Source organism: Pantherophis guttatus, chromosome 9 (genome assembly GCF_059756535.1).
Source record: "Pantherophis guttatus breed Tessera chromosome 9, ASM5975653v1, whole genome shotgun sequence".
NCBI lineage: Eukaryota > Metazoa > Chordata > Lepidosauria > Squamata > Colubridae > Pantherophis > Pantherophis guttatus.
This window is the reverse complement of record NC_142071.1, coordinates 17,096,272-17,122,047: the sequence shown is the minus strand read 5'-3', so window position 1 is coordinate 17,122,047 and position 25,776 is coordinate 17,096,272. Positions and strand designations below refer to the sequence as shown.

The 25,776-nt window shown below is 43.1% G+C and overlaps 1 protein-coding gene across 1 annotated transcript in view; it reads left to right on the top strand.

Annotated features, from left to right (window-relative positions):
- The window catches only part of SLC37A2 (solute carrier family 37 member 2), a 46,017-nt gene that overhangs the window by 6,125 nt on the left and 14,116 nt on the right, over positions 1–25,776 (top strand). Inside the window, exons 2-10 of the mRNA XM_087875706.1 lie at positions 7,836–7,917; positions 8,965–9,052; positions 10,182–10,260; positions 12,009–12,144; positions 15,899–15,975; positions 16,957–17,123; positions 22,312–22,349; positions 22,677–22,844; positions 23,896–23,986. Coding sequence (XP_087731832.1) covers positions 7,836–7,917; positions 8,965–9,052; positions 10,182–10,260; positions 12,009–12,144; positions 15,899–15,975; positions 16,957–17,123; positions 22,312–22,349; positions 22,677–22,844; positions 23,896–23,986 — 926 coding nt within the window. The remainder of the gene's footprint in view (positions 1–7,835; positions 7,918–8,964; positions 9,053–10,181; positions 10,261–12,008; positions 12,145–15,898; positions 15,976–16,956; positions 17,124–22,311; positions 22,350–22,676; positions 22,845–23,895; positions 23,987–25,776) is intronic.

Genomic DNA, 25,776 nt, shown 5'->3' with positions numbered 1-25,776 from the left:
AACCACATGACGATCTAGCATGCTATGTGAATTCAATTATTGCCTCTCAAGTTTCCTGTGTTTCAGATGACCTATTTTGATAAAGAAATTAGGAAAAGGTTCTGGCAGCTACTTCCTAAAATAGCTTGCCAGCAAAATTTGTTCTTTAGGAATCTATTCATTATATTCAGCTAGATGAATCACTTTTTAAACATGCCTTGCTAGCTTCTTCTGCATTCAGTCAGAAGCCCAAGTCACTGAAAATTTACAGAGCACCTAAAACAATGCACAAATTTTGCAGGTGTTATGTTTACCAACATAAGCATTTTATGCCTACTGCATATTTCTTATAATGAGCCTTGGCGGTGCAGCAGACTAAAGCACTGTTAAGTAACACCAGCTGCCTACAATTACTGCAAGTTCAAATCTCACCAGGCTCAAGGTTGACTCAGCCTTCCATCCTTTTGAGGTAGGTAAAATGACCCAGTTTGTGGGGGCAATAAGCTGACTTTGTATAAAAAAGAACACCGCTTGGGGGGCCCGAAAGCCCTACTAAGCAGGTATTTACAAAAGTATGAAGGCTATTGCTTAACACATTGTAAGCTGCCCTGAGTCTCCGGAAAAGGGCGGCATATAAATCGAACCAATAAATAAATAATAATAATAATAATAATAATAATTTTATTTCTATACCGCCCTTCTCCCGAAGGACTCAGGGCAGTGTACAGCCTGTTTAAAAACACAAACAAAACAACAATATAAAATTTAAAATAATTAAATAAAGTGGCTCAGATTTAAAACCCCAATAAATTTAAATATCCCAATTTAAAAACTATTGTGTTGTTAGTCCGGCCTGGCGGAATAATAGGGTCTTCAGTGCGCAGCGAAACGCCCGGAGGTCGGAGATCTTACGAATTTCCGGGGGCAGTTCGTTCCACAGGGCTGGGGCTCCCACAGAGAAGGCCCTCCCCCTGGGCGTCGCCAGTCGACATAACTTGGTTGACGGCACCCTGAGGAGACCCTCCCTGTGGGAATGGACTGGTCGGTGGGAGGCTATTGGTGGCAGAAGACGGTCTCGGAGGTACCCGGGTCCTATGCCATGGAGTGCTTTAAAGGTGGTAACTAACACCTTGAATCGCACCCGGAAGACCACTGGGAGCCAGTGCAGCTCGCGCAGGAGGGGTGTCATATGGGCACAACGAGTTGCGCCCATAACCACCCGCGCGGCCGCATTCTGGACCAGTTGGAGCCTCCGAGTGCTCTTCAAGGGGAGCCCCATGTAGAGAGCATTACAATAGTCCAACCGGGAAGTAACAAGGGCATGAGTGACCGTGCGTAGGGCGTCCCGATCCAGAAAGGGCTGCAACTGGTGAATCAGGCGAACCTGATAAAAGGCCCCCCTGGCCACGGCCGTCATATGCTCTTCTTAAATTTAAATTCTTAAATATCCTCCTTAATGCAGTGCTCCATCATATCTTATAATACAGAATGATGCATTTTAGGAAAACATGATGAGGATGAGGATGATGATAGATTAACAGAGTTGGAAGAGACCTTGCAGGTCATCTAGTCCAATCCCCCACCCAAGCAGGAGACCCTGCCCTATACCATTTCTGACAGATGGCAGTCCAGTCTCTTCTTGAAAGCTTCCAGTGATGAAGCTCCCACAACTTTTGAAGGCAACTTCTTCTTTTTTTTTAATAATCTTTATTTATATTTTCCATTAAAAACAAAGGAAGAACAACACATCATATAAATAACAAACAAGACATCACAGCAGCAACAAACAAAAAAACAAAAACAAAAAAAGCAATCATACCTATAAACAGTACCTTAATCACCTAGTATTCGGTACTTTATATCTATATTATAATCCAGAGAAGACAGAACATCTTGTATACCTTTATAAAACAATTAGGTCTATCCGACCTCACTTGAGAAATAGATATAATTCAATAGATATAATTCCTCATCTAATTCTCAATAGATATAATTCCTCAATAGATATAATTCTATTATATCTCAATAGATATAATTCCTCATCTAATTTGGGTAACTTCTGATCCATTGGCTGATTGTTCCCACTGTCAGAAAATTTCTTATTTCTAGGTTGAATCTCTCCTTGATCAGTTTCCATCCATTATTCCTTGTCTGGCCTTCAGGTGCCTTGGCCCCTTGACCCCTTCCTCTCAGCTTGACCCCTTCCTCTCGGTGGCGGCCCTCAAATATTGGAACACTGCTATCATGTCTCTCCTGGTCCTTTACTTTTACCGCTAATTCTTCCAAACATAAATTGCTTTCTCCAGTGAATTCCCCCACATGACATGGTCAAACTAAGCAAGACAGTTGGAAAACATTTACCATAATTTTATTAGAATGTTGTTCTGATTTATTTCTACCTTTTGGAGATATTCTGTATTCAGCTGCTGTTCTATGTCTATAATCAGCCACTGATTTCGTATGCTAAACTTTTCTGGGCTATAATTTAAACCTTTAAAGATATACTTCTTTGTTTCATCTATTATTTGTCTTGATATCTGTCTCATGTTCCAAGGGCACAAGGAAGGTTATGGAAATTTTACAATTAGTTAAATTAAACTTTTTTTAATCAAATTATCAGGCAATTTGAGATGAATGTTTAAAATGATACTCAGTTTCAAATATATCTATTTACTGCAAGAGAGAAGATCTCTTTTCAAAGTGGGAAAATCTTATCTGTAACGGTGTTTCTGTAAAGTGTAATAATGTATTCGTGACCTCTTGGGACACTAAAGTCGAGAGAAATGTTCACCTAAGACGCTGATTAAAACAGAAAGCAACAGAGAGGATTGCTATGGTTTTTAAGGACATTGATACTTTTGACAATTCTTTCAAGGATAAACATGGCAAACTTGGAGTTTTCTTGCCTGTTTTTACAGGAATGTAACCTTAGCTGCTTTACTGCTCTCTACTTTATGCAGATCACCTTAAAGTTCAAGATAAACAGAATGAGCTGGCTGTATTTTCTTCTTGTCTGAAAGAAGACAAGTTGCCTACAAAACCTTAGGAGAGACACATGGATCAAAATTATCACTATAACTGGGGTCATCCCTTTGTCCTGATGAGACCTCCCAAATGTGAAATGAAATGTTTGATTGAGTTTAAATATATATGGCTCTATCCGTTTGTGGAAAAATTTGAACTCTGAGTACTGTATAAAGTACTGATTTTTAAAGTCCTTCCAGACACATAGCCTTATTCAGAGTTTGCATGAGAAGGTTTATTTCCTCTAATTGAAGGTTTGCACTGAATTGTTTTGTCTGGCTGTGTTGAAGTACCGTAGTAGAAACAAGAAGCCCAATCATGAGTATTGACTCTTATCTTTATTATAAGATTCCAATAATAGAATCTTGCAAGACTGAAAGTATTTCTCCTCTCCTTTCCTTTTATTCTCCAGAAAACTAGGGAAGGGTCCCTTCTGGAATTCTTTCCATGTCCTCCTCTCCTTCTTTGGACTGAGATATATTTTACACCCTTGTTGTGTAATCTGCAACTCTTTCTCCTACCTCCTAAGGTCATTCCCATACCATTGCAGGTTGTAAGGGTATGTTCCCCAAACAACTGGATTTTTTAAAAAAGCTTCATCTGAAATCAAGGCACTTCCTTTTTTAAAAAACTGTTTCTTTTCATTACAATTGCATCCCTTTTCTCTCCAGTTAATTGAATGCAACCAGCAATGCTATATAGCAAGATTTCTTAATATTCTAAGGTAAAAATAGAGGAAAATAGGCCTCAGATGCATCAAATTCCCCCCTGTACTTATGTAGTATTTAAGACTGCAAGGAAATACTTGGCACAGAGAAGATACTGACCCTTTGAAGTTCTAGAGTTTTGGCCATGCTATGAAATTATGAATGGAGCGTTAATGTTTGTTCTTTCACCAATCACTGCCAGAGGCATCAGGGTGCCCCAGTTATAGTGACCTAAATTCCTACAAGGCTTATACTGTATAAGTATATAACAGATGGGGAACCAAACCAACCAGGAATAATTTTGAGCCTGGAACTATTGAAAAGATGACCTCGACACACTACTCTTCTCCAACATTCCAGGGAAGTAATAAGAGAAAGGCCATCATCTGTAGAAAACATGGCCATCGCTGGAGATGATGGATTGAAGATCAATTCTTTTGGAGGGCACCAGGTTGAGTCATCACCCATCCAACAAGTCACTAGACTACTTCAGGGCTTTCTGCTGTAGTGGATGTTTTGAGAGTCTGCATTGGCATTTTAATGTGGTTTAGTAATTGTGTGGTTTTAATTACATCTTAGCATGACGTTATAGTACATACTACAGGTAGTTCTTGACTTATGACCACAATTGAGCACAAAATTTCTGCCGCTAAGTGAGACAGTTATTAAATGAGTTTTGCCCCATTTTATGACCTTTTTTGCCACCGTTGTTAAGTGAGTCTGGCTTCCCCCTTGACTTTGCTTGCAAGAAGATCACAAAAGGAGATCATATGACCCTGGGACACTGCAACCATCATAAATATGAGTCAGTTGCCAAGCGTCTAAAATTTTGATCACATGACCATGGGGATGCCGCAGTGGTTGTAAGTGTGAAAAATGGCCATAATTCACTTGTTTCAGTGCTGCTGTAACTTTGAATGGTTACTAAACGAAGCATTATATGCAGTGGTAGGATTCAAATAATTTAACAACTGGTTCTCTGCCCTAATGATTTCTTCACACTGGTTATATGTCGAGGACTACCTGTATGTCAACTTTCTTTGATGAGAGTCCTTTAGGTGACCTTTAAGTGCCAACCAACTCTGTCAAAGTAGACAGAGACAGCATAAAAACTAAATTTGATTTTATTCAATTGTCCTTTCAATGTAAATAAATTTGAAGTATTTAAATACCATCCATACAATTGCACTCTATACATTTAATAATTTTCCTCTCCAGTTCACAATAACAGTGATTAGTTGGTTGCAACCTCTGGAGGCTCTAAGGCTTTATATGCAGGTATATGCAGGCTGAGGGGTTTCAACTTGTATAAACCTGTACAAAACCCACATCCTTCCTGTGTCAGATTTTTTCTAGCTCTTTAAAATGCTATGTTTTCTCCAGAATCTATTTGAATACCTCGATTTGGCCTGGAGGCAGAAGTGAAAGCAATTGTAGCAAGAAGAAAGAGAGCCAAGCTTGCACTTTCCTGAGAAGACCAAATAGGATTAATGGCCTCAACACAGAAAAAAGACACACTCTTAAATGTATAGTGAATCCAATGCTGTTACTAGCCACTCATTACTTCAACAATGTTGACTTTGAATAAACTGAATTCTATAAACAGTCAGGATCAACATTAAGATCCAGAAATCGTTCCTAGACACAGTGGCTAAACAAACAAGAGGCACTTCAAAAATCTTAAAATCAGTTTTGTTCTGAAAAAATTCAGAAAGCAATAGTATGAGTATCATTTAAATACAGGAAGTTGATTTCTGCTTTCCCATTTGTTCTTCCACTTGAAAAGATCCTGTCAGCACTATCTGATGAAGAAATAACTCAGTTCAATTTTTTTTTCATACAGTTGGGAAGCATCTCTGGGTCTACCTTTCAAAGATTGTCTCTTGGTTATCTTGGTTGATAAGATAAAAGAGCTGATAAACAAAAGCTCCCAAGAGGAGGCTGAAATTTGTTTTCTCCAAGGGCAACAGGAGCTAGCTTCTTCTTCTGCAGCACACAGAAGTCAACTTTCCTTGCATAGTTTAATTTCCATCTCCCCATGTGACTCTGAACATCTGCTTGCCCTGGCTTGCTTTGGAGAATGGAAAGATTCCAATGGAAGAAAATACTAAATATGTAGTTTAAGTTGAATTGTGGAGTTTTTGGTGCTCTCTGAGCTTGGTTTATGAAATTCAGAGAACACTAAAGACCTCACAAGGAAAGACTGTATTGCTTATTCTGTAAGAAAATAGAAAGGGGCAGACAAATTGGCTTACCTACTGTGTAATCTTTCCTCTTTACTTGCAGTTTTTGTACTCATTTACATGGATTCAATCACATGGAAAGATAAACCAAAGGATCCTCATTTAATCCTGATATCTGAATCCAGCAGAAGAAATTTAATACAAACCAGATCTCAATTCTTAATACAAACCAGATCAATTTTTAATACAAACCAGATCTCAATTCCATCCAAAAAAGCACCAAATATTCTGGAGCAGTTCGACTTGTAGGGTTAGGTTGAGCATTCTAGATTCCTTATCTTAGGAAAGGGAGAACAGCTAAGAAGGGACATTTAGTTATTCCCTCCATCTTCCAAAAATAACCCTTTTTTTAAAAAAAAAAATCCCATCATGGTAAGGCTACCACATCTTTCCCATTGCAAGGAAGTCACTCTAGATAGCAAGACTGCAAGTAAGGGAAATAATAAGGATACTGAATAGGGAAAAGAATAATTGCAGTGGTGGTTTTATTTGAGAAAATTCAAAATCTAGGATGTTGCTTGTTGGTTGTCAAACAGTTGGGATTTAAATAAACCTGAGATAAGTTGTGTATTAAAAAAAATGGCTGTAAGGAAAGACATTCCAGGGCATGGTATATAAGCAAAAGATGGACCTGGGATGTTGAATTCTAAAGAATTAATTTATAGGCTATGTTTTTTGGGTGCAAGGGGGGCAGAATCAAGGACCCATAGTCTGGATGTGCCAGCCCGGCAGACCAGATTGACAGCATGGGCCAGAGATTAGTGATGCCACTCTTGTCATTAGCAGTGGACTTAATTATTTCATAGAGTGCTGGTTTAAGCAAAGCTAGACCTTTGGTTCCCCTGTGTTGAAATGCTGAGTTGATTGAATGGTTGGTAAGTTTTAGAAAGGTTCCCCAAGAATATTTGGCAGTAATATAGATGTTTTGAAAATGGCATGTTCCTGCACTCTGACCATTGCTTGCGATGCACAACTGAAGGAGAATTCAGAGCCTAATTCAAGGCAGCAAAGAGGCAAAGCTATTAGAACATGAACTGTTTCCAATTCCCAATAGAAACAAACAAAAAAAAAATCACCTGTCCCCTGCTTTTTAGTAACTTAGCTCTAGAATTTCACTTGCATATGATGCCTAAGATGCTTTGGAGACCATCACTGCACCCTAAGCAGCTATATTGAATCTGGATACAAGCTGTCCTACTATTGGTGGACTTTAGGAAGCTAGTTAAACCTTAATCCTGCAGGTGCCTCTGTTAAGGAGTTATGCCTTAGATACGCTGGAGAATCTTGGCCGTGTCCTTTATTGGTGTACAACTATGAGGCGAATCTATGGCACGTGTGCTGGAAGTGGCATGCAGAGCCATCGCATGGAACGTGAGTGGAACGTGAGCCATCGCCCATTGCTCTTCCGGGTTCCAGTGTGCTGGCCAGCTGGTCTTCACACGTGCGGGAGCACCAGAAACCAGAAGAGCAGCTGCCTGGTGCACATGCGCATGCCGGGAAGAAGATCTTCCAGTTTCCAGCGCACGCATGCACACAGGCCAGCTGGTCTTCGCACGAGCTCCCTTTTCGGCACTCAGTGCCACAAAGGTTCACCAACACTGGTATAAAACATTCAAGGGACTAGAAGCTGCAATTTTGAATGGAAGGCCAGGCTCTAAAAAAGTGGGTGGAGTCAGGACAAAGAACTGAGTAAGATGAAAACAAATATTTAGAACTTACTCTCACTTCTGTTCCATTCAGACTTAAGACTTGACAGCCCAAGTCCTACAAGACTCACAATTTATACAGTCCTGTGAATTGAGGCAGCCTTACTATGAAGTAGTCATTGATTTACCTCCTTCTGTAATGTACCTCTCATTCTCCTCATGTATATTTTTCATAGGTACCGGGGATTAATTCTGGTGCTAACATTCCTGTGCTACACTACTTTTCATCTCTCACGGAAACCCATTAGCATTGTAAAGGTAGGTATAAGTAAAACCCAGGATGGAAGAGTGTATTTTAGGCATACAAGGACGAGAGACTCATTAGGTATTCAGATCAAGATCTTTACTATATTTGTCAACAATTTCCATGGAATAGACTGCACAAGTGTCAAACCTGCAGCGTCACATTGCTGTCATGTGACGTTTCATGACGTTTTTCTCATTCGTGGAGCTGGGATGGGCGTGGCCTGTGCATGACGCATCCGGCCTGTGGGCCACCAGTTTGACACCCCTGGCCAGAGCATGTTGGCTAGGGAATTCTGGGAGTTGAAGTCCACACATCTTAAAATTGCTAAAGTTGAGAAACCCTGGACTAGAGAAAGTACTACTTCCCAGGAAATAGTCAGCGGTTTACCATGCATAGGGATACGAATGATCCCAGATCTCCGTACTTTCCATCGTGCCTTGAAGACCTTTCTGTTTCACCAAGTCGGACTGGCATAAATTTTCAGTTTATCTAAATTCTACGGTGAGGATCTTAATTGATGAGCCAAATCGGTTTAATTATTTTAAATTATTTTTTATTTCACATTATATGTATGTTATTCTGATTGTTCACCACCCTGAGTCCTTCGGGAGAAGGGCGGTATAAAAATTAAATAAATAAATAAATAAATAAATAAAGGAGCCTGGATAGCTCAACAGACTAAAAAGCCTGTTATTAACATTCAGCTGTCTGCAATTATTACAAGTTCGAATCTCCCCAGGCTCAAAGTTGACTCAGCCTTCCATCCTTTCTAAGGTAGGTAAATTGAGGACCTAGTTTGTGGGGGCAATAAGCTGACTTTGTATAAAATATACAAAAGTATGAAGGCTATTGCTTAACGCATTGTAAGCCGCCCTGAGTCTCCGGAGAAGGGCGGCATATAAATCAAATTAAAAATAAATAAATAAATAAATATTGCCTCCCCTGTTTCTCTTCAATTCCCAAGATTATAAATTCCTTGTTAACAGATTTATCCTTTTACATTCCTAAAATTCAATGTCGGTGCTGAATGATGTGCTCTCTGTCCTTTCTTTGATTAGAGCGAATTGCATTATAACTGTTCTTCACTGGGATTCAGGCCAAACAATGCGTCCAACAGCACCACGTGGTGTGATTGGAAGCCCTTCGGTAAGATACTCTTGATATTTGTTTTCCATCAAACCCACAATCCCCTTGGGTCATCAAACTGCTGTAGGACAGTCCTGGCATCTCCATCTATGGTGGAAAGGAACACAACCCCTGTTCTTCCTTGGTGGGTGATCTCATCTTTTCAATGTATTTTCCAAAGCTCTTCTTCCTGTCTGAAGAATTGGAGTAGTGTTTTATCTACTAAGGCTTTCTCTACAGCTTTTGGGCTGTAGCAGAAATCCTTTTCAGAAGTCAGACTGCTCATTTATGGCAGCCTTTATCACCACCTTAAGCATTGAACCAGTAGAGTCCATCCTTTCAAGTGTTCTGATGCAATGACTGATCTGAATCTTGACTTTGTTAAAATATTGTTGAGAGCCACCTAAAGTGTCCTTGACTTTGGAGATCTGGAAATTAGCAAATATTTAATTTTGTGCTATTCTAACCGCTTTCAGCAATTTGAGCAGCTTCACAGAGTTTTTAGGCCAAAGTGGGAGAGATTGCTACCTGCAAGGGTCATACAATTTCAAATAGATATTCTAATCTGAAGCTGCTACCCACTCAGCACTTTAGAAGCAATGACCTTGAGTCAGTTCAATTGATCTCATCAATTTGGATCCTGCTTTAATCTTGTGCAGGATTTAAAATGAGGATTGATTATTAATTTTCATCCAACCAAGTAATACTGTAAACATACGGAATCAGAAAACAAATCCTATAAAACCAAACTACAGCCCCGGAAATGTTAAAAAGGGCTCCTCATCTTTTATTCCCTTTGAATTAAAAAAGTTGGTGATTGACCAAATGTCTTTTGGCAGCAAAGTGTTTATTGCCAAATCCAGAATGGGGGAAATCAGGTGCAAATAAATCTATTTAAATACATGTTTGCAGTTGGGAATCAGACTTTAGAAGACAAAGCTAAGGACCACGTGGGCTTTTTATGGATGTATTTCATTGTGGGAAGTCTGTCCCATCTTTTTCCCAATGCTTTGAGAGGCAAGCCTTGTTCCCAGGGTTTTTTTCCCCCACACCCCAAATATTACCTGTTTAAGTTCCGGAAACTGTAAATTGCTTCTTTTGCTGTTTGATAAAAGACCTTCAATGCACGCTGTGGTTTTTTCCCCCCCAGATCAAGATAACTACAAAGAACTGTTTGGAGCCCTGGACAATGCTTTCTTGGTTGCTTATGCAATTGGGATGTATATCAGGTATGTATTTCAGGGGAACCAATGCTCTGCAATGCCCAGAAAAGCAGTAAGGAGTAGGAAGACCAGAGAAACAAGATCTGAAATAAGAATAAGAAAAAGACCATTCATTATAGGCCTCAGGTTTGCTTTCCACTGCAGACCTCATTGGACATCTGGTTCCCCTCTGCAATTAGAATCTGTGGAAAAATAGAATCCCTTCTGTTGGCTGGGAATTTTGGGAGTTGAGAAACTTCCCATCTTAACCATCTTAAAGTTGCCATAGTTGAGAAACGCTGGTCTGGAGCCTCTCTGCACTCAGGGTGGTGTTTTCCTTCATAAAGACATTTGTATTGGACTTTGCTTTAGCAAGGCAGTTTGTTACTGATAGTTTCACTGTTTCTTTTGTCGTCATTTGTCATCAAGGTTTGTTTTTGGTTGACTTTTACTGATAGGGCCTTTCCATAATCAATTGCTTCAACAATTTGTCATGGAGAGCGTCAGCAACTTGGCACCTTGACTTGGTGGCTCAAGTTGATGGTTTGAAAACATCCTGTGATCTAAGAGGTGCTCTTAGGGCATATCTATAATGTTTGATTACACGACAACTGTCGACCACATTCAGGAGCAATCAACCCACTTCTCCACTCTGCAGAAAAGTAGTTCAGAGATAGAAAATTCCCTTAACTGGGGTTACAATGCCAGGCAGATAAGAAATCGGCTAATGGAGAGCCTGAAATGTCAACAGGACTCTTGTCAAGATGATAGATTCTGTTTACTGAGAACTAAACAGACCCTTTGGTCACCTAAGTGGTTATTAAAGAGCTTCATAGGGTATTTGGAAGGTTATTGATACGTCATAATTGTGTAGGCTGATTAAAGGGAAAGTTGTTTGGCTTAGAGATGGAAGGCCTGCATTGTGTACAATAAACCCAATTTCCTTCTCATTAACTGCAGTTCAAACTGTGTTGTGTTTTTTAATCTTCATTTTGTCTTTGAGTTCCTTCCTTCCTTCCTTCCTTCCTTCCTTCCTTCCTTCCTTCCTTCCTTCCTTCCTTCCTTCCTTCCTTCCTTCCTTCCTTCCTTCCTTCCTTCCTTCCTTCTCTCCATTTTAACTTGTATGTACAAGGCCAATTCCTTAGTCCCAAAGGCAAAACAGTTTGGCTTTTAGCTGACACAGAAAGAAAGCACAGGTGAAATTAGGGCATGTCCTTAAGGGGTTTAAACAAATCTGCTTGTTGTTGTGGCGTAACAAGCATCTGCCTGCAGAAACAGTATCATTTTGGCTAACAAATGCCTAGGACAAAACATAGGAGGAGCAGAGAGACAACCACAGTCTAACAAGGCCTGGGGCCAGTGATGACTGGCTTCATATCTCACCCTGTGTTCATGGTTTTCTGAAGATGACACAATTGAAAACTATATATTCCACCATAGTTCAAAATCTGTCTTGCAGTCAAGGTATATCAGTTCATACATCACATTCAGTCAAGATCAGATGAATCATGTAGTGTCTTGTGTAATAGGAAAACCCACCTTTTTTGGTTGGTAAAACAATGCTGCTTACAATAATGTCAGAATCAAATCTCTGTGGCTTTTCAATAAACCTAGTTGAAATAAACCATTGCATGAAACATCAACCCAATTCCACATAGCTAAGGTTTGATGACTTTCAAACCTCCTCCGGGTCCAGAATCCTATAATTTTGCACTGATAGGAAACTGTGATAACAAACTGTGATTTAAAAATCTGTCTATTCTATTTTCCCACAGCGGGATTTTCGGTGAGCGTCTTCCTCTGCGCTACTACCTTTCTGGAGGCATGTTGCTGAGTGGTTTATTTACTGCCTTATTTGGATTGGGCTATTACTGGAATATCCATCAATTATGGTACTTTGTGTTTGTACAGGTAAGGAGTTTGATCTGATCTGCTAATCAAGTTCTCTCCAGATTTTATATGGGGTGGGCAGGCTCTGGTCAACCCTACTCAAATTGTGCACCAGCATCTTGAGGCATTTTTCATTCAGGGTTTTCCATTCATGCCTTTTCCTCCTTCTACCATTAAGAAAGGGAAAAAAATAACAACAAGCAACCAAGGACCTCTGTTTTGATTTCCCATCAGGAACCAAAACAACTCTAGCACTCAGGAAGACATGGTCTTCTTTTTTAACCATGTCTCTTATCAGGGATTGGTGGCCATCAGTGTTATCATTCATTAGAAGTTCTATTGTACCTTCTGATCATCCAAGACAGTGCCAGAGCCCAACTTCAGAGAAGTACTTTCTTAGGCATGGCCATGTCACACTTCCTCTCTACCCTTCTTGATTCCATGCCTTGGGTTGCAGCTTAGTCTTGTTCTTGTGGGTTTTCCCTATCCCTGCCGTGTCATAGGAAACTGGAACACAGAGATGTTCAGGTCTGTGGGTGTAGCAGTCACATGCATTAAAGGCTGGACAAAGAGAAAGTCGATATATTTAGCCCCTGGAAAGAATTAGGGAAGGGATAGAATCTGATTTTCCATCCAAGGCTCATTTGTGTATATGAGGCACATGCTCACTCTGGATGAGGTGTTTCCAGATGGTGTCTGGCCACTCTAGTCCCATGTTTATTTATAATTAAAAAAACCATGATTCAGGAATATTCCTTCTATGTACCCTCCTGTTTGTGAGAGCAGTGACCCTGTGGCTTTTCTCTTAAGTTTATCTGCCCACTTCGCTTTTTTTTAAAAAAAACTGAAATTGAATGAAAGTTGTGATCAAAGGCAATGTGGAATCTTCCTCTGTTTCTTCCTTCGTGGATTTTTTTTAAAGCTAGAAAAAAGTTCTCTATTTAGAGAGAGAGAAAAAGAACTGAAGAAATAATGACTGACTAGTAGAAGATGGTGATGACATATATATGCCATGAATGAAATAATTCACTTTGCCTAGTCTAATTCATGATAGTAACTGTAGCAAAACATGTGGTTTGTATGCAGCCCATAATTAAAATACTCTTGGTGTCCCATAACCAGTTTTCCATTGAATTACACCTGAGACTATTATCCTTGAATAATTCCTATGAATCATTCCATCATTTCGCCTCGTTGTTTCACTCTGTGGATGTGGGCCAGATTTTGCCACCTGTCAACACAAACCCAGTAGCTGAAACTATCAGAAAGTCAGACCAAAACCTGCTGCCCTCCTCCTTAAAAACTCCAAATGCTGCCTTTTTGATGTTATGTATGTCTTCTGATTCTACTGGGCAGCTTCCTACATTAATTACCAATCATTTTTTTAAATTTAAAAATATAAACCAAAGGAAAAAACAGCCTCCAGACGCCACACACCCCTCCAAACTCCTAACTGAGTTAGACGCCACTCTAACTCAGGGCTTGGCAGAAGATAGATCTTTTGTCAGCCTTTCTAAGTAGATCAGACAGGAAACACAACCAGATGAAATGGAGTCTTGCAAGTCTGAAAGTACAGATCTCCTGCCCTCCCTTTTTGCAGCCTGATAAATTAGGAAGGATTCTTACTGAGCTTATTTTTCTGCCCTCTGCCATTATGTAGTTGTGGGTTTCTTACAGTTGTACCTGATCATTCCCTAGGCAGCGTCTCTCCACCCCCAGCTCCTGATCATTCTAAGCTTTTAAGAATTTTTGGAATAAGATCCAATGAATCTCTTGGGTGTGGAGGTGGGCAGGTGTTGTTCCAGAGAGCAGGCACTGCAACAGCGAAGTTGTGCTTATTAGACCTGTTGATGGTCTTCTACCTCAACGAGAACTTTGAAACAGGAAGAGGTGCAAAGTTCTTTTTTTCACTGAGCTCTGAAATAAGGGGATGGATGGCTTTATGCACGGTCCAGAGACTAGGCCATCCATACACTTAAAAAGGGCAGCCACACGCATAAGGCCATGTCCATTTATAAATGGCCTCTGCTGTCTATTGCTATGTAGAAACAAGAAGCAGGATTTGACAAAGGCAGCAGCTGGAGGTTTGGAGGAGGGGCTGTATTAGGAAAAGGCTGGTTGAGGAAGAAGGGAATGACATTTGATGTTTGTCACTTGCTGCAAAAGAGCCCCTGCTGAGTCACTCAACCGCAGCTGTTGGAGAAGGAAGAGGAGGAAGAATGCTGCAGCCACTACAAAGCAGGGACTATGTAGGCTCGGAAAGTTGTACCAAGATCTGCCATGGCTGCTTTATCAGGCTGATAACCTCCTAGGTTAGGGGTCTCCAATCTTGGCAACTTTAAGACTTGTGGACTTCAACTCCCAGAGCTTTGCTGGCTGAGGCACTCTGGGAGTTGAAGTCCACAAGTCTTAAAATTGCCAAGGTTGGAGACCCTTGACCTAGAAACCCCTGAGGAACCCAGTGCTGGCCAGTGCAGTGGCCTTGAGCAAGCTCCCTTTCCAGCCAAGTTAAGGTGGGGGGAGCATTGGCTGATATAAATCAGACCAAACCAGTTAACTAACATCCTGATCTAACTTTCCCATTTGGGGCTGGAGAGCAAGAGGACAGGAGCAATATCTAACTGGTGCTTTGGAGATCTGCCCACCTCCTACCTGTTTTCTAGATCTCCTGCCTCCCCCCCCCCCGATCAAAGTGGCAACTACAGCACTCTTCCTTCCCTCTTTTTCCCTCCAGAATATCATTCAGTGAGCTCTAGTTGGCTGTGACGCAGGGACTCACTCCCTGCTATTTTTGTAGCCTGTTAAGCAAGAAGTCCCAAGTTTTTCCACCCCATTGCCAAAAACTCTCTTAGTGATTTGACATGATTACATTTTTCCACTCACACATTTTCCGTCTGGTTACTTAGTTAGCTATTCAGTCAGGGAATGTCTGTCTCCCATTTAGGGTCAATGGGTGGGCGGTGGGGATTGGCCTCATCTTTGCTTTCCCCGCCTTCCTTTTTTCTCTCTTCCAACAGCAGTTCTGGTGGCCCACTATGTAACTTCTTACTTGCTTCTTGAAAGTTTATGCTGTCATCGCATGTTAATCTTTCGGATGTTCCAGGACATTTAGAGCAGGGGTCTCCAATCTTGGCAACTCGAAGACTTGTGGACTTGAACTCCCAGAGCTTTTCTGGCTGAGGAATTCTGGGAGTTGAAGTCCACAAGTCTTCAAGTTGCCAAGGTTGGAGACCCCTGATTTATAGTATTTTTCCTTGTAAAAGATTAAAAACTCTCCCTCTCTAGAATCAGCTTTATAGGTAGTCCTCAACTTACAACAGTTTGTTAGTGACTATTCAAAGTTACAACAGCACTGAAAAAGGTGACAACCATTTTTCACACTTATGACCATTGCACCCCCCCCATGGTCATGTGATCAAAATTCAGACGCTTGGCAGCTGACTTATATTTATGATGGTTGCAGTGGTCACGTGGTCACCTTTTGCAAATGTCTGATGAACAAAGTCAATGGGGAAACCAGATTCACTTAATAATCTTGCTGCTAACTTAATAACTGCAGTAATTCACTTAACAACTGTGGCAAGGGAAGTTGTAAAATGGGGACAAATTCACTGATCAACTGTCTCACCTAGCAACAAAAGTGTTGGGATGAATTGTGGTCGTACGTTGAACACTACCTGTATATGTCTGTGTATGTGAGAGAGAGTGAATGCATACATGTAAAAAGCATGTCCTTCAGCAGTTAATTGGTTTTCCCTCTCATGCCCTCTATTAGATCCTGAATGGATTGGCTCAGACAACCGGTTGGCCATCGGTGGTGACGTGTGTCGGCAACTGGTTTGGAAAGGGGAAGTGAGTTTGGTTTCTTCATGCCTTGCAGATTGTTGTTTGCTTTCCAATCTCGGTTGCTTCATCTCCATCACTAAAAGGAAGTCTTTGATTTGTTCCCACACTGACAGGAAATGCAACCCTGCGCAGTTAAATGGGACAATGGTTTGATTGATTTCCTGGTATCTTCTTATACTTTGCATGCTGGCCCTGTGATTTCTGCCCTAAAGGAGACCTGCCCTTTTTGATCTCTGCAGTGACTCTGTGAGATGGTTTTTATCACGGTTCATTGGAAACCAGCTGATAAAGCGTGATTGCTGGGAAGTGACTCAAACCCGGATCACTCAAATCCAAGCTGAACTGCATGTTATCCATTGTACCACATGGCTTTCAAATGGGGTGCAAGGCTGCCCCAGTTTTCCAGCCCCCAGAGCTGCATTTGGCCTTTCAATGTTATATAAAGGATATAGGATACAAGATAAGGACAGAGTTGGAGCCAGAACACAAATTAAACAATACTTAATTTAATTCATTTTTTGCTTTCTTTAAAAAAAATAATATGTGCCATCCAGGGGTGGGTTCTACTTACCTTTACTACCGGTTCACAATGGGGTCGCTCGCGCATGCAGGCGCTCTTCTGCGCAAGCGCAGAAGCATTTTGATGACATCGGGGTCAGTGGGTGGAGCCTCCCACCGGTTTTACTACTGGTTCTGTAGAACCGGTGTGAACCAGGGGCAACCCACCACTACTGCCATCCAGATATTTGGGGCATCAGTTATCAGCCCCAACCAGCATAGTCAGTGGTATAAGATTGTGAGAGCTGTCAGTCAAAAATTATGAGAAGTTTACCTGTAGGTTGAAGCATTGGTCCAAACTGCCAGAGAGATCTCATGAAACGAATTCCCACAAAGTGCTGAACCATAATGTGTGGGTTCCCATCTGCCTCTGAGAACTAAGTTTTAAAAAAACCAGAAATTTACAATATGTCTTTTGTTTCTTGCCAGGCGAGGTTTAATCATGGGCATCTGGAATTCACACACATCTGTCGGAAACATCTTGGGGTCCTTGATTGCTGGCATCTGGGTCTCCAAGGCATGGGGACTGTCCTTCATTGTACCTGGAATCATTATAGCCTTCATGGGTGTTCTCTGCTTCCTGTTCCTCATTGAATGTAAGTCTTGTCTGAAACATAACCAGCTATTTTTTAGAATTGGATAGGATAGGAGGGGAGGGGAGGGGAGGAGAGGAGAGGAGAGGAGAGGAGAGGAGAGGAGAGGAGAGGAGAAGAGAAGAGAAGAGAAGAGAAGAGAAGAGAAGAGAAGAGAAGAGAAGAGAAGAGAAGAGAAGAGAAGAGAAGAGAAGAGAAGAGATGGAAGGGACCTTGGAGATCTTCTAGTCCAACCCCCTGCTCAGGCAGGAACCCCTTTACCATTTCAGATAAATGGTTGCCCAATCTCTTTTTCAAAACTTCCAGTGTTGGAGCATTCACAACTTCTGGAGGCAAGCAGTTCCACTGATTAATTGTTCTAACTGTCAGGAAATTTCTCCTTAGTTCTAGGTTTAATTTAATTTAATTTAATTTAATTTAATTTAATTTAATTTAATTTTAATTTAATTTAATTTAATTTCGAATTTATATACCGCCCTTCTCCCTGAGGACTCAGGGCGGTGTACAGCCAAGATAAAAAACATAGAATACAAATATTAAAACATTTAAAAATATATATAAAATTTGGCCCAAAAAATTAAAAATCACAGACTAATTAAAAGGATTTAAAAGTTTTAAAATTTCTTCTTAAGCCAACCCGGCTTGCTGGAAAAGATAGGTTTTCAGGGAACGACGGAAGGCATTGAGGTCCTGGATTCTTCTTATCTCCGGGGGCAACTGATTCCAGAGGGTGGGAGCCCCCACAGAGAAAGCCCTCCCCCTGGGGGCCACCAGCCTGCATTGTTTGGCTGATGGCACCCTGAGGAGGCCCTCTCTGTGGGAGCGCACGGGTCGATGGGAGGTCATCGGTAGCAGTAGGCGGTCTCGGAGATAGCTAGGCCCTATGCCATGGAGCGCTTTAAAGGTGATAACCAACACCTTGAAGCGCACCCGGAAGACCACCGGGAGCCAGTGCAGCTCGCGCAGGAGTGGTGTTACATGGGAGCGCCATGTTGCTCCCATCACTACCCGCGCTGCTGCATTCTGGACCAGCTGGAGCCTCCGGGTGCTCTTCAAGGGGAGCCCCATGTAGAGAGCGTTACAGTAGTCAAGGCGAGAGGTGACGAGGGCATGAGTGACTGTGCACAAGGAATCCCGATCAAGAAAGGGCCGCAACTGGCGAATCAGGCGAACCTGATAAAAGGTCCCCCTGGTAACAGCCGTCAGATGTTCCTCCAAAGACAGCTGCCTATCCAGGAGGACTCCCAGATTGCGAGCCCTTTCAGTGGGGGCCAAAGACTCGCCCCCAATAGTCAGTGATGGAGTCAACTGACTATATCGGGATGCCGGGAGCCACAGCCACTCAGTCTTGGAAGGGTTGAGCCTGAGCCTGTTCCTCCCCATCCAGATCCGCACAGCCTCCAGGCACTGGGACATCACTTCAAGGGCATCGTTGGGGTGGCCTGGGGTGGAGATGTACAGCTGGGTGTCATCAGCGTACTGGTGGTATCTCACCCCAAAGCCACGGATGATCTCGCCCAGCGGCTTCACATAAATGTTGAACAGAAGGGGCGAGAGGACCGATCCCTGCGGCACTCCACAAATGAGAGGCCTCGAGGTCGACCTCTGCCCCCCTGCCAACACAAACTGCGACCGGTCGGAGAGAAAGGAGGAGAACCACCGTAACACGGTGCCTCCCACCCCCAACTCTTCCAGCCGGTGCAGCATGATACCATGGTCGATGGTATCAAAAGCCGCTGAGAGATCTAATAGGACCAGAACAGAGGAATAACCCCTGTCCCGAGCCCTCCAGAGATCATCAACCAGCGCGACCAATGCCGTTTCCGTGCTGTGCCCAGACCTGAAACCTGACTGGAACGGATCCAGATAGGATGTTTCCTCCAGGAATTGTGGAAACTGTTGCGCGACCACACTCTCAACAACCTTCGCAATGAAGCGAAGGTTGGAGACAGGACGATAGTTAGCCAATATTGCTGGGTCCAGGGACGGCTTCTTGAGGAGAGGCCTCACCACCGCCTCTTTCAGGGCAGCGGGGAAGTGACCCTCACTCAAGGAAGCATTAATAACGCCCTGGAGCCAGCCTCGTGTAACCTCCCGGGAAGCCAGTACCAACCAGGAGGGACACGGGTCCAGTAAACATGTGGCCGCACTAAGTCTCCCCAAAATCCTGTCCACATCATCGGGAGTCACAGCATCAAACTCCTCCCAGATAACATTCTCAAGACTGTTCCTCGTCACCCTGCCCTGATCTACCCAGTCAGAGTCCAAATCCCCCCGGATCTGAGCGATTTTGTCATACAGGTATTGTCCGAAATCCTCCGCCCTGCCTTCTAAGGGATCCTCCCGCGCTCCCAGATGGAGCAGGGCGCGGGTCACCCTAAACAGGGCGGCCGGACGATTCCCTGATGACGCAATAGAGGCGGAAAAGTAGTTAGACTTTGCCGTCTTTATCGCCACTAGGTAGGTCTTAATATGCGACCTTACCAGTGTTCGATCAGATTCAGCGAGACTGGCCCTCCAACCGCTCTCCAGGCGTCTTTTCCGGCGCTTCATTTCCCTCAGCTCCTCAGTAAACCAAGGAGCCACCCGGGATCGGCATCGGGTCAGAGGCCGCAAAGGCACAACTCGGTCCAAGGCCCCACCAGCCGCCCGATCCCAGGCGGCTACCAGGTCCTCGGCCGAGTCATGTGCTAGATCCTCAGGAAATGGCCCAAGCTCCGTCTGGAACCTATCAGGATCCATCAGGCGCCTGGGGCGGATCCATCTAATTGGATCCGCCTCCCTGCGGCGAGGGGTCGCGGTTCGAAGATCTAGGCGAAGGAGTGAGTGGTCAGTCCATGACAAGGGTTCCATGTCTATATCCCCTATAACAAGACCACTCAACCACTGGCCAGAGACAAAAATCAGATCCAGAGTGTGACCTCCCCTGTGAGTAGGGCCATGAACTAACTGGGTCAGGTCCATGGCCGTCATGGAAGCCATGAACTCCCGAGCCACCTCAGACGTTTCACCGACAGATGGCAAGTTGAAATCACCCATGACTAAAAGCCTGGGTGTATCTACTGCCACCGTGGCTATCACGTCGAGTAGCTCAGGAAGGGCTGTTGCCACGCGGCAGGGAGCCAGGTACGTAAGCAACAAGCCCATCTGAACCCCACGGCCCCACCTCACAAGGAGGGACTCACATCCGGCTATCTGAGGCACAGTGGTCTCCCTCGGATCCAGATCCTCGTTAATAATAACCGCCACCCCCCCGCCCCTCCCCTGGGCCCTCGGCTGATGGAATGCTCTGAAGCCTGGTGGGCACATTTCAACCAGAGGGACGCCACCCTCCGGGCCCAACCAGGTCTCCGTAATACCCGCCAGGTCCGCTCCTCCCTCCTGTATAAGATCGTGAATGAGGGGGGCCTTATTAACCACGGACCTGGCATTGCATAACATCAGCCGAAGGCCCAGATCCTGAGTATCTAAGCCACCTAGTCTCCAAGAGGAGCCATGGGGACCGGGGCAAGCAATTGCTCTCAAACAGCGAGTGCGAGCCCCCAACACATGATATGGTCCCCTGCTCCCGCCATATCTGCCCCTCCCATCTACCGTGCTGATGGTACAAACCTCATAGGTATCGTCCCCCATCCCTTTCCCAGTCCCTCGACCAACACCTCCCAAATCGTTACCCTGTGCCGGGCTCGGCTCTGACCCTGGTGGATTTCCCCCCCCATCCCCCAGAGTCTTCTTCCCAATTTCTCTAGAAAGATCATTACAAACCCCCCTCCCAGAACCCCTTAAAATCTTAAAAAATTTCCCTAAAAAACCCCACAAATTCTTCCTTGCTCCATGCCATCTCTCTGGACTCCAAAGTCCGTCATCGAGATAGGCCCTCGATAATGTGGAGGGCCAAACCTGCGAGTGGGGAGAATCTCGCAGGTTGCTTCTCTCTTTGATTAGTTTCCATCCATTGCTTCTTGTCCTGCCTTCAGATGCTTTGGAGAATAGCTTGACCCCTTCCTCTTTGTGGCAGCCCCTGAGATATTGGAACAATGCTATCATGTCTCCCCTAGTCTTCCTTTTCATCAAACCAGACATTTTGCATGATAGGAAATGAGATTTACTTTGGTGGTTTGGTGATGGACAGTGACAGTGGTCTGACTTGTTGCTGGGGTAAAAAGATTTGCTGCTGTGTTTTTCTTAAATGTCTGTGCCCGCTGGGAATATTGCAGTTGCTCGGATTATGCTTTATCATAAGGGTGCTTTGTGATATTGTCACAAACCCTGTTCAGAATAATGTTAATATTCCTTGCCTCCAGCCCAGCATCTTCTTAATAAAAGATAACTTTTAATTCTAGCAATCAGGATTCCCAGGATGATGTATTGTAACCGATTTCCTCCTGGCTCCCAAAGTGAAAAATATGTGGAATGGGGTTAAAACCCTTAATTTCCCCTTCAGCAGAGATTGACCCTGAAAATTACTTTTTTAACTGAAATATCTACAGTGCTAAATATCTTAATATGATCCAGGGGAGAAAAAAAAATCCAGTTCAAATGAATGTCATCTAACTAAAACTAGGGTTTTTGCTAGAGAAATGATAGGTAAATAATATTTAATCTAAATATGTGTAAATAACACATTGTGTCAGGCTGAATCAGTTTCTCAAATTGCAAAAAAAAATAAAATAAAAATGAACAAAAATGGTACAGATTTAAAGAAAAGTAATTCTCACATTTTGGATCATGCAAGCCATAACTGTCATAACATCAACATGGAGAAATATCTTGATGATGTGCTAATGAGATCAGCTCAGTTGAATGAGGGCTTCTAATGTTTTTTATTTCATGGACCACATTTATTTAAGTGACTGTCACCACCTAGTGGCAAGTAAGAACATCACTGCATTCTTTGCCAGAAAATTACTTTGATACATGTATTTTACCAGGAAACATAGATAAGACAGGCATGAAAAGTCAGCGCCCTCCTGAGCATATCCATGCACTCAAAATCCATTGGTGATGTCCATTTTGCTCTCCAGTTTCATGGAGACCTCACCCGAACCCTAACTGAATTTGTTGTTTATTATTTATCATTCCTTTATCTACCATATGTACCTTTATACCTTTTGGCAGCCCCTACTTTACCATCTGTTGGAGACATCATTAATTTCAAATGAAATATGCTTTTTGTTTCCATGTCTTCCAGATCCAGAAGATGTTGACTGCAGCCCTCCTCTTCACCATGTAAGTTTTATCTGGGAATAAGTACATTTTATTTGTCACATGACCCTCTTATGACTGCAACCATCATATGTACATGCCATTTGCCAAGTGTCCACATTTTGATCATATGGCCATGGGGGGTGCTGCAATGGTATGTGTGTGTGTATGTGTGTGTGTGTGTGTATATACATATACATATACATATACATATACATATACATATACATATACATACATACATACATACATACATATATATATATATATGCACCCCCCCCCATCGTTACATGATCAAAATGTATATATGACTTATGACTGATGAAGATATATATGTTTATTTTTATACAGGAGACCAGTTCTGATGAGAAAGGTCTGGAGGCAGGACATTCCATCAGTGACGGAAGCCTGAATGTTTCTACCAACAGCCGAGAAAACATCATTGACATGGTGGAACATGCCAAAGACTCTGGGGAGGACCGAGAAGCCATCAGTTTCATTGATGCCCTTAAGATACCTGTGAGTGCAGTCCTTAATAGTAAGCTGTCAAACACTGTTGGCCAAAGAGAAGGCTGAAAGAATGGATGTCCAACTTGCAACTTGTGGATGGCAGTCTAGACCTACTTAGAATCCACAATGACATCAAAGTGAGTTCAGTATGTCATGACATCATCATGCAAATGATGTAGTTAAAACAGTTGCAGGCTGATGTCATGACTGGGGATTTCATTTGCTTCCCAACCAACACTTATGTATGATAGTTTGATTTTGGTCTAAACCAAGTGCAGGGGGTATGCTTAGCCTTTCTCTCCAGATACAGACCTCAGCTCTGTCAATCATTTTTTTCTTCCTTGGAATTTTTCCCAACAGGAAACCAATTTAAAAAGATCATGCCAGCATCTTTAGTACAGTGGATCTAATAGCAGCTGCAATGCTAGTGATGATTTTGAACCAAATAAGATATTCACTCTCAGTGAGCGGCATGGTGGCCTAGAAGTGGAAACACTCACCTCCCACTTGGAAGGTTGAGAGTTCAATTCTAGGCAGTGACAGATGTTTTTCTATCAGGGTGCAAAGAGAAAATATTTGTTGAGAACTCCACATAGGCATCAGGAAGTAAATGCTAGCTCCATTCTGTTGTCCCGACTCCAATCTGAAGCAAGGGATTTCAAGGTTGTAAAAAGGAAAAAAAAGATATTCACTCTTAGCAAGTTTCTCTTTGGGCTGGCGTGCAGGTCAGATGAAGGAAGATTAAATGTGATGGAAGGCAAAAGGTTGGATCACTTCTCCGCTGTGGTTGTTCTGACTTAAATTAGAGCATGTCTTAACAAAAATAAATGAATCAAAGGATTGCCTGCAAGACTAGTTTAGGTTTTCCCCCATGTTTTATTACTCAAATTAAAATTCAAAAATCAACAAGCTTCATTTAAGAAGGGTGAAACAGGAAATCAGGAAAGTTAGATCATTGATCTTCTGTCCAACATTAGATCTTGCTTTTTCTGCCTCCTGATTTTGAGAATTTGCTGATGACTAATCCCTCTCTCTTTCCCTGTCTTTCTCACCATTGCAGGGAGTGATCGAATTTTCCTTCTGCCTCTTGTTTGCCAAACTTGTCAGCTACACCTTTCTCTATTGGTTGCCTCTCTACATCGTGAATGTTGGTGAGTCAGGAGCAAGTTACTTCTGATCCCCAAATGATAATACTGGTCCAGGAAGTTTTGACCTACTTGAGCAAGTTTGATTTATGGTGTTTCCAAGGACTGTTTTGACACATAGCTGTCCAACACATCAAATTTCAGCAGTTGCATGCCAGCTAAATTTAATGGCAGGACCTTGAAAGCTGTTGCGTCAACTCTAAATCAAGATTAAGAAATTCAGGAAAAAAAACCCCACAGGGTCTATCTCCTAGCATGGAAAATTCCACACACTGCCACAATTATCGCTTAGCCTTGCTTATTCTGCATCCAGCCCTTCCCTGAGTGCAGAATAAGTAAGTTAAATGTGGCCTTTGGTTGATGAAACATTGGTCAACACATTACACGAGAAAAGTAATGCTCTGGAGCTATGTGAATCCTTGTGTGCTAAAGATTTTCAAGTCAACTATTTTGGAACAAAATAGATCAAAATAAGTTGGTGATTTATCCAGCTTACTGTTGTCGAGGTTGAATGGCCATGACTCTTCAAATTATCAACAGTAGTTTTCCCAATACTGTTAATGCAGATCTTGTTTTTTTAAAAAAAATTGGACATTTGAAGTATGCATGTAATGCCTTGTAGCTATGGGGTGCTGCTGATCCAAAGAGAAAAAGGTTCCTCAGACCAGGGGTCTCCAACCTTAGCAACTTTAAGCCTGGTGGACCTTCAACTAGTTGGAGGGCCAGTCTTTCTGAATCGGACCGGACACTGGTAAGATCCCATATTAGGAATTACCTAGTGGCGATAAAAGCAGCGAAATATAGTTATTTTGCTGCTCTTATTGCGTCATCAGATAACCACCCGGCCACCCTGTTTAGGGTGACCCGCTCCCTGCTCCACCAGGAAGCGCGGGAGGACCCCTTGGAGGGTAGAGCCGAGGATTTTGTTCAGTATCTGTATGACAAAATCACTCAGATTCGGGAAGATCTGGACTCCGACTGGGTAGTCTCAGGGGGAGGGACTGGGGCAGGTCTTGAGAATGTTATCTGGGATGAGTTTGATCCTGTGACCCCTGAGGACGTGGACAGGATTCTGGGCAGACTGAACACAACCACTTGTTTATTGGACCCGTGTCCTTCCTGGTTAGTGCTGGCTTCCCGGGAGGTGACGCGAGGCTGGTTCCAGGGGATTATAAATGCTTCATTGGGTGAGGGTGACTTCCCCGCCGCCTTGAAAGAGGCGGTGGTGAGACCTCTCCTCAAGAAGCCTTCCCTGGACCCGGCAATGTTGGTTAATCATCGTCCGGTCCCCAACCTTCGTTTTGTGGCGAAGGTTGTCGAGAGTGTGGTTGCGCAACAGCTTCCCCAGCACCTGGATGAGACGACGTATCTGGATCCGTTCCAGTCGGGTTTCAGACCCGGGTACAGCATGGAAATGGCATTGGTTGCATTGGTTGATGATCTCTGGAGGGCTCGGGACAGGGGGTGCTCCTCTGTCCTGGTCCTGTTAGACCTCTCAGCGGGTTTTGATACCATCGACCATGGTATCATGCTGCACCAGTTGGAAGAGTTAGGGGTGGGAGGCACTGTACTATGGTGGTTCTCCTCCTTTCTCTCCGGCCGGTTGCAGTCTGTGTTGGCAGGGGGGCAGAGATCGACCCCGAGGCCCCTCATATGTGGGGTGCCACAAGGGTTGGTCCTCTCGCCCCTTTTGTTCAACATTTATGTAAAGCTGCTGGGTGAGATCATCCATGGTTTTGGGTGAAGTACCACCAGTACGCTGATGACACCCAGCTGTACATCTCCACCCTGGACCA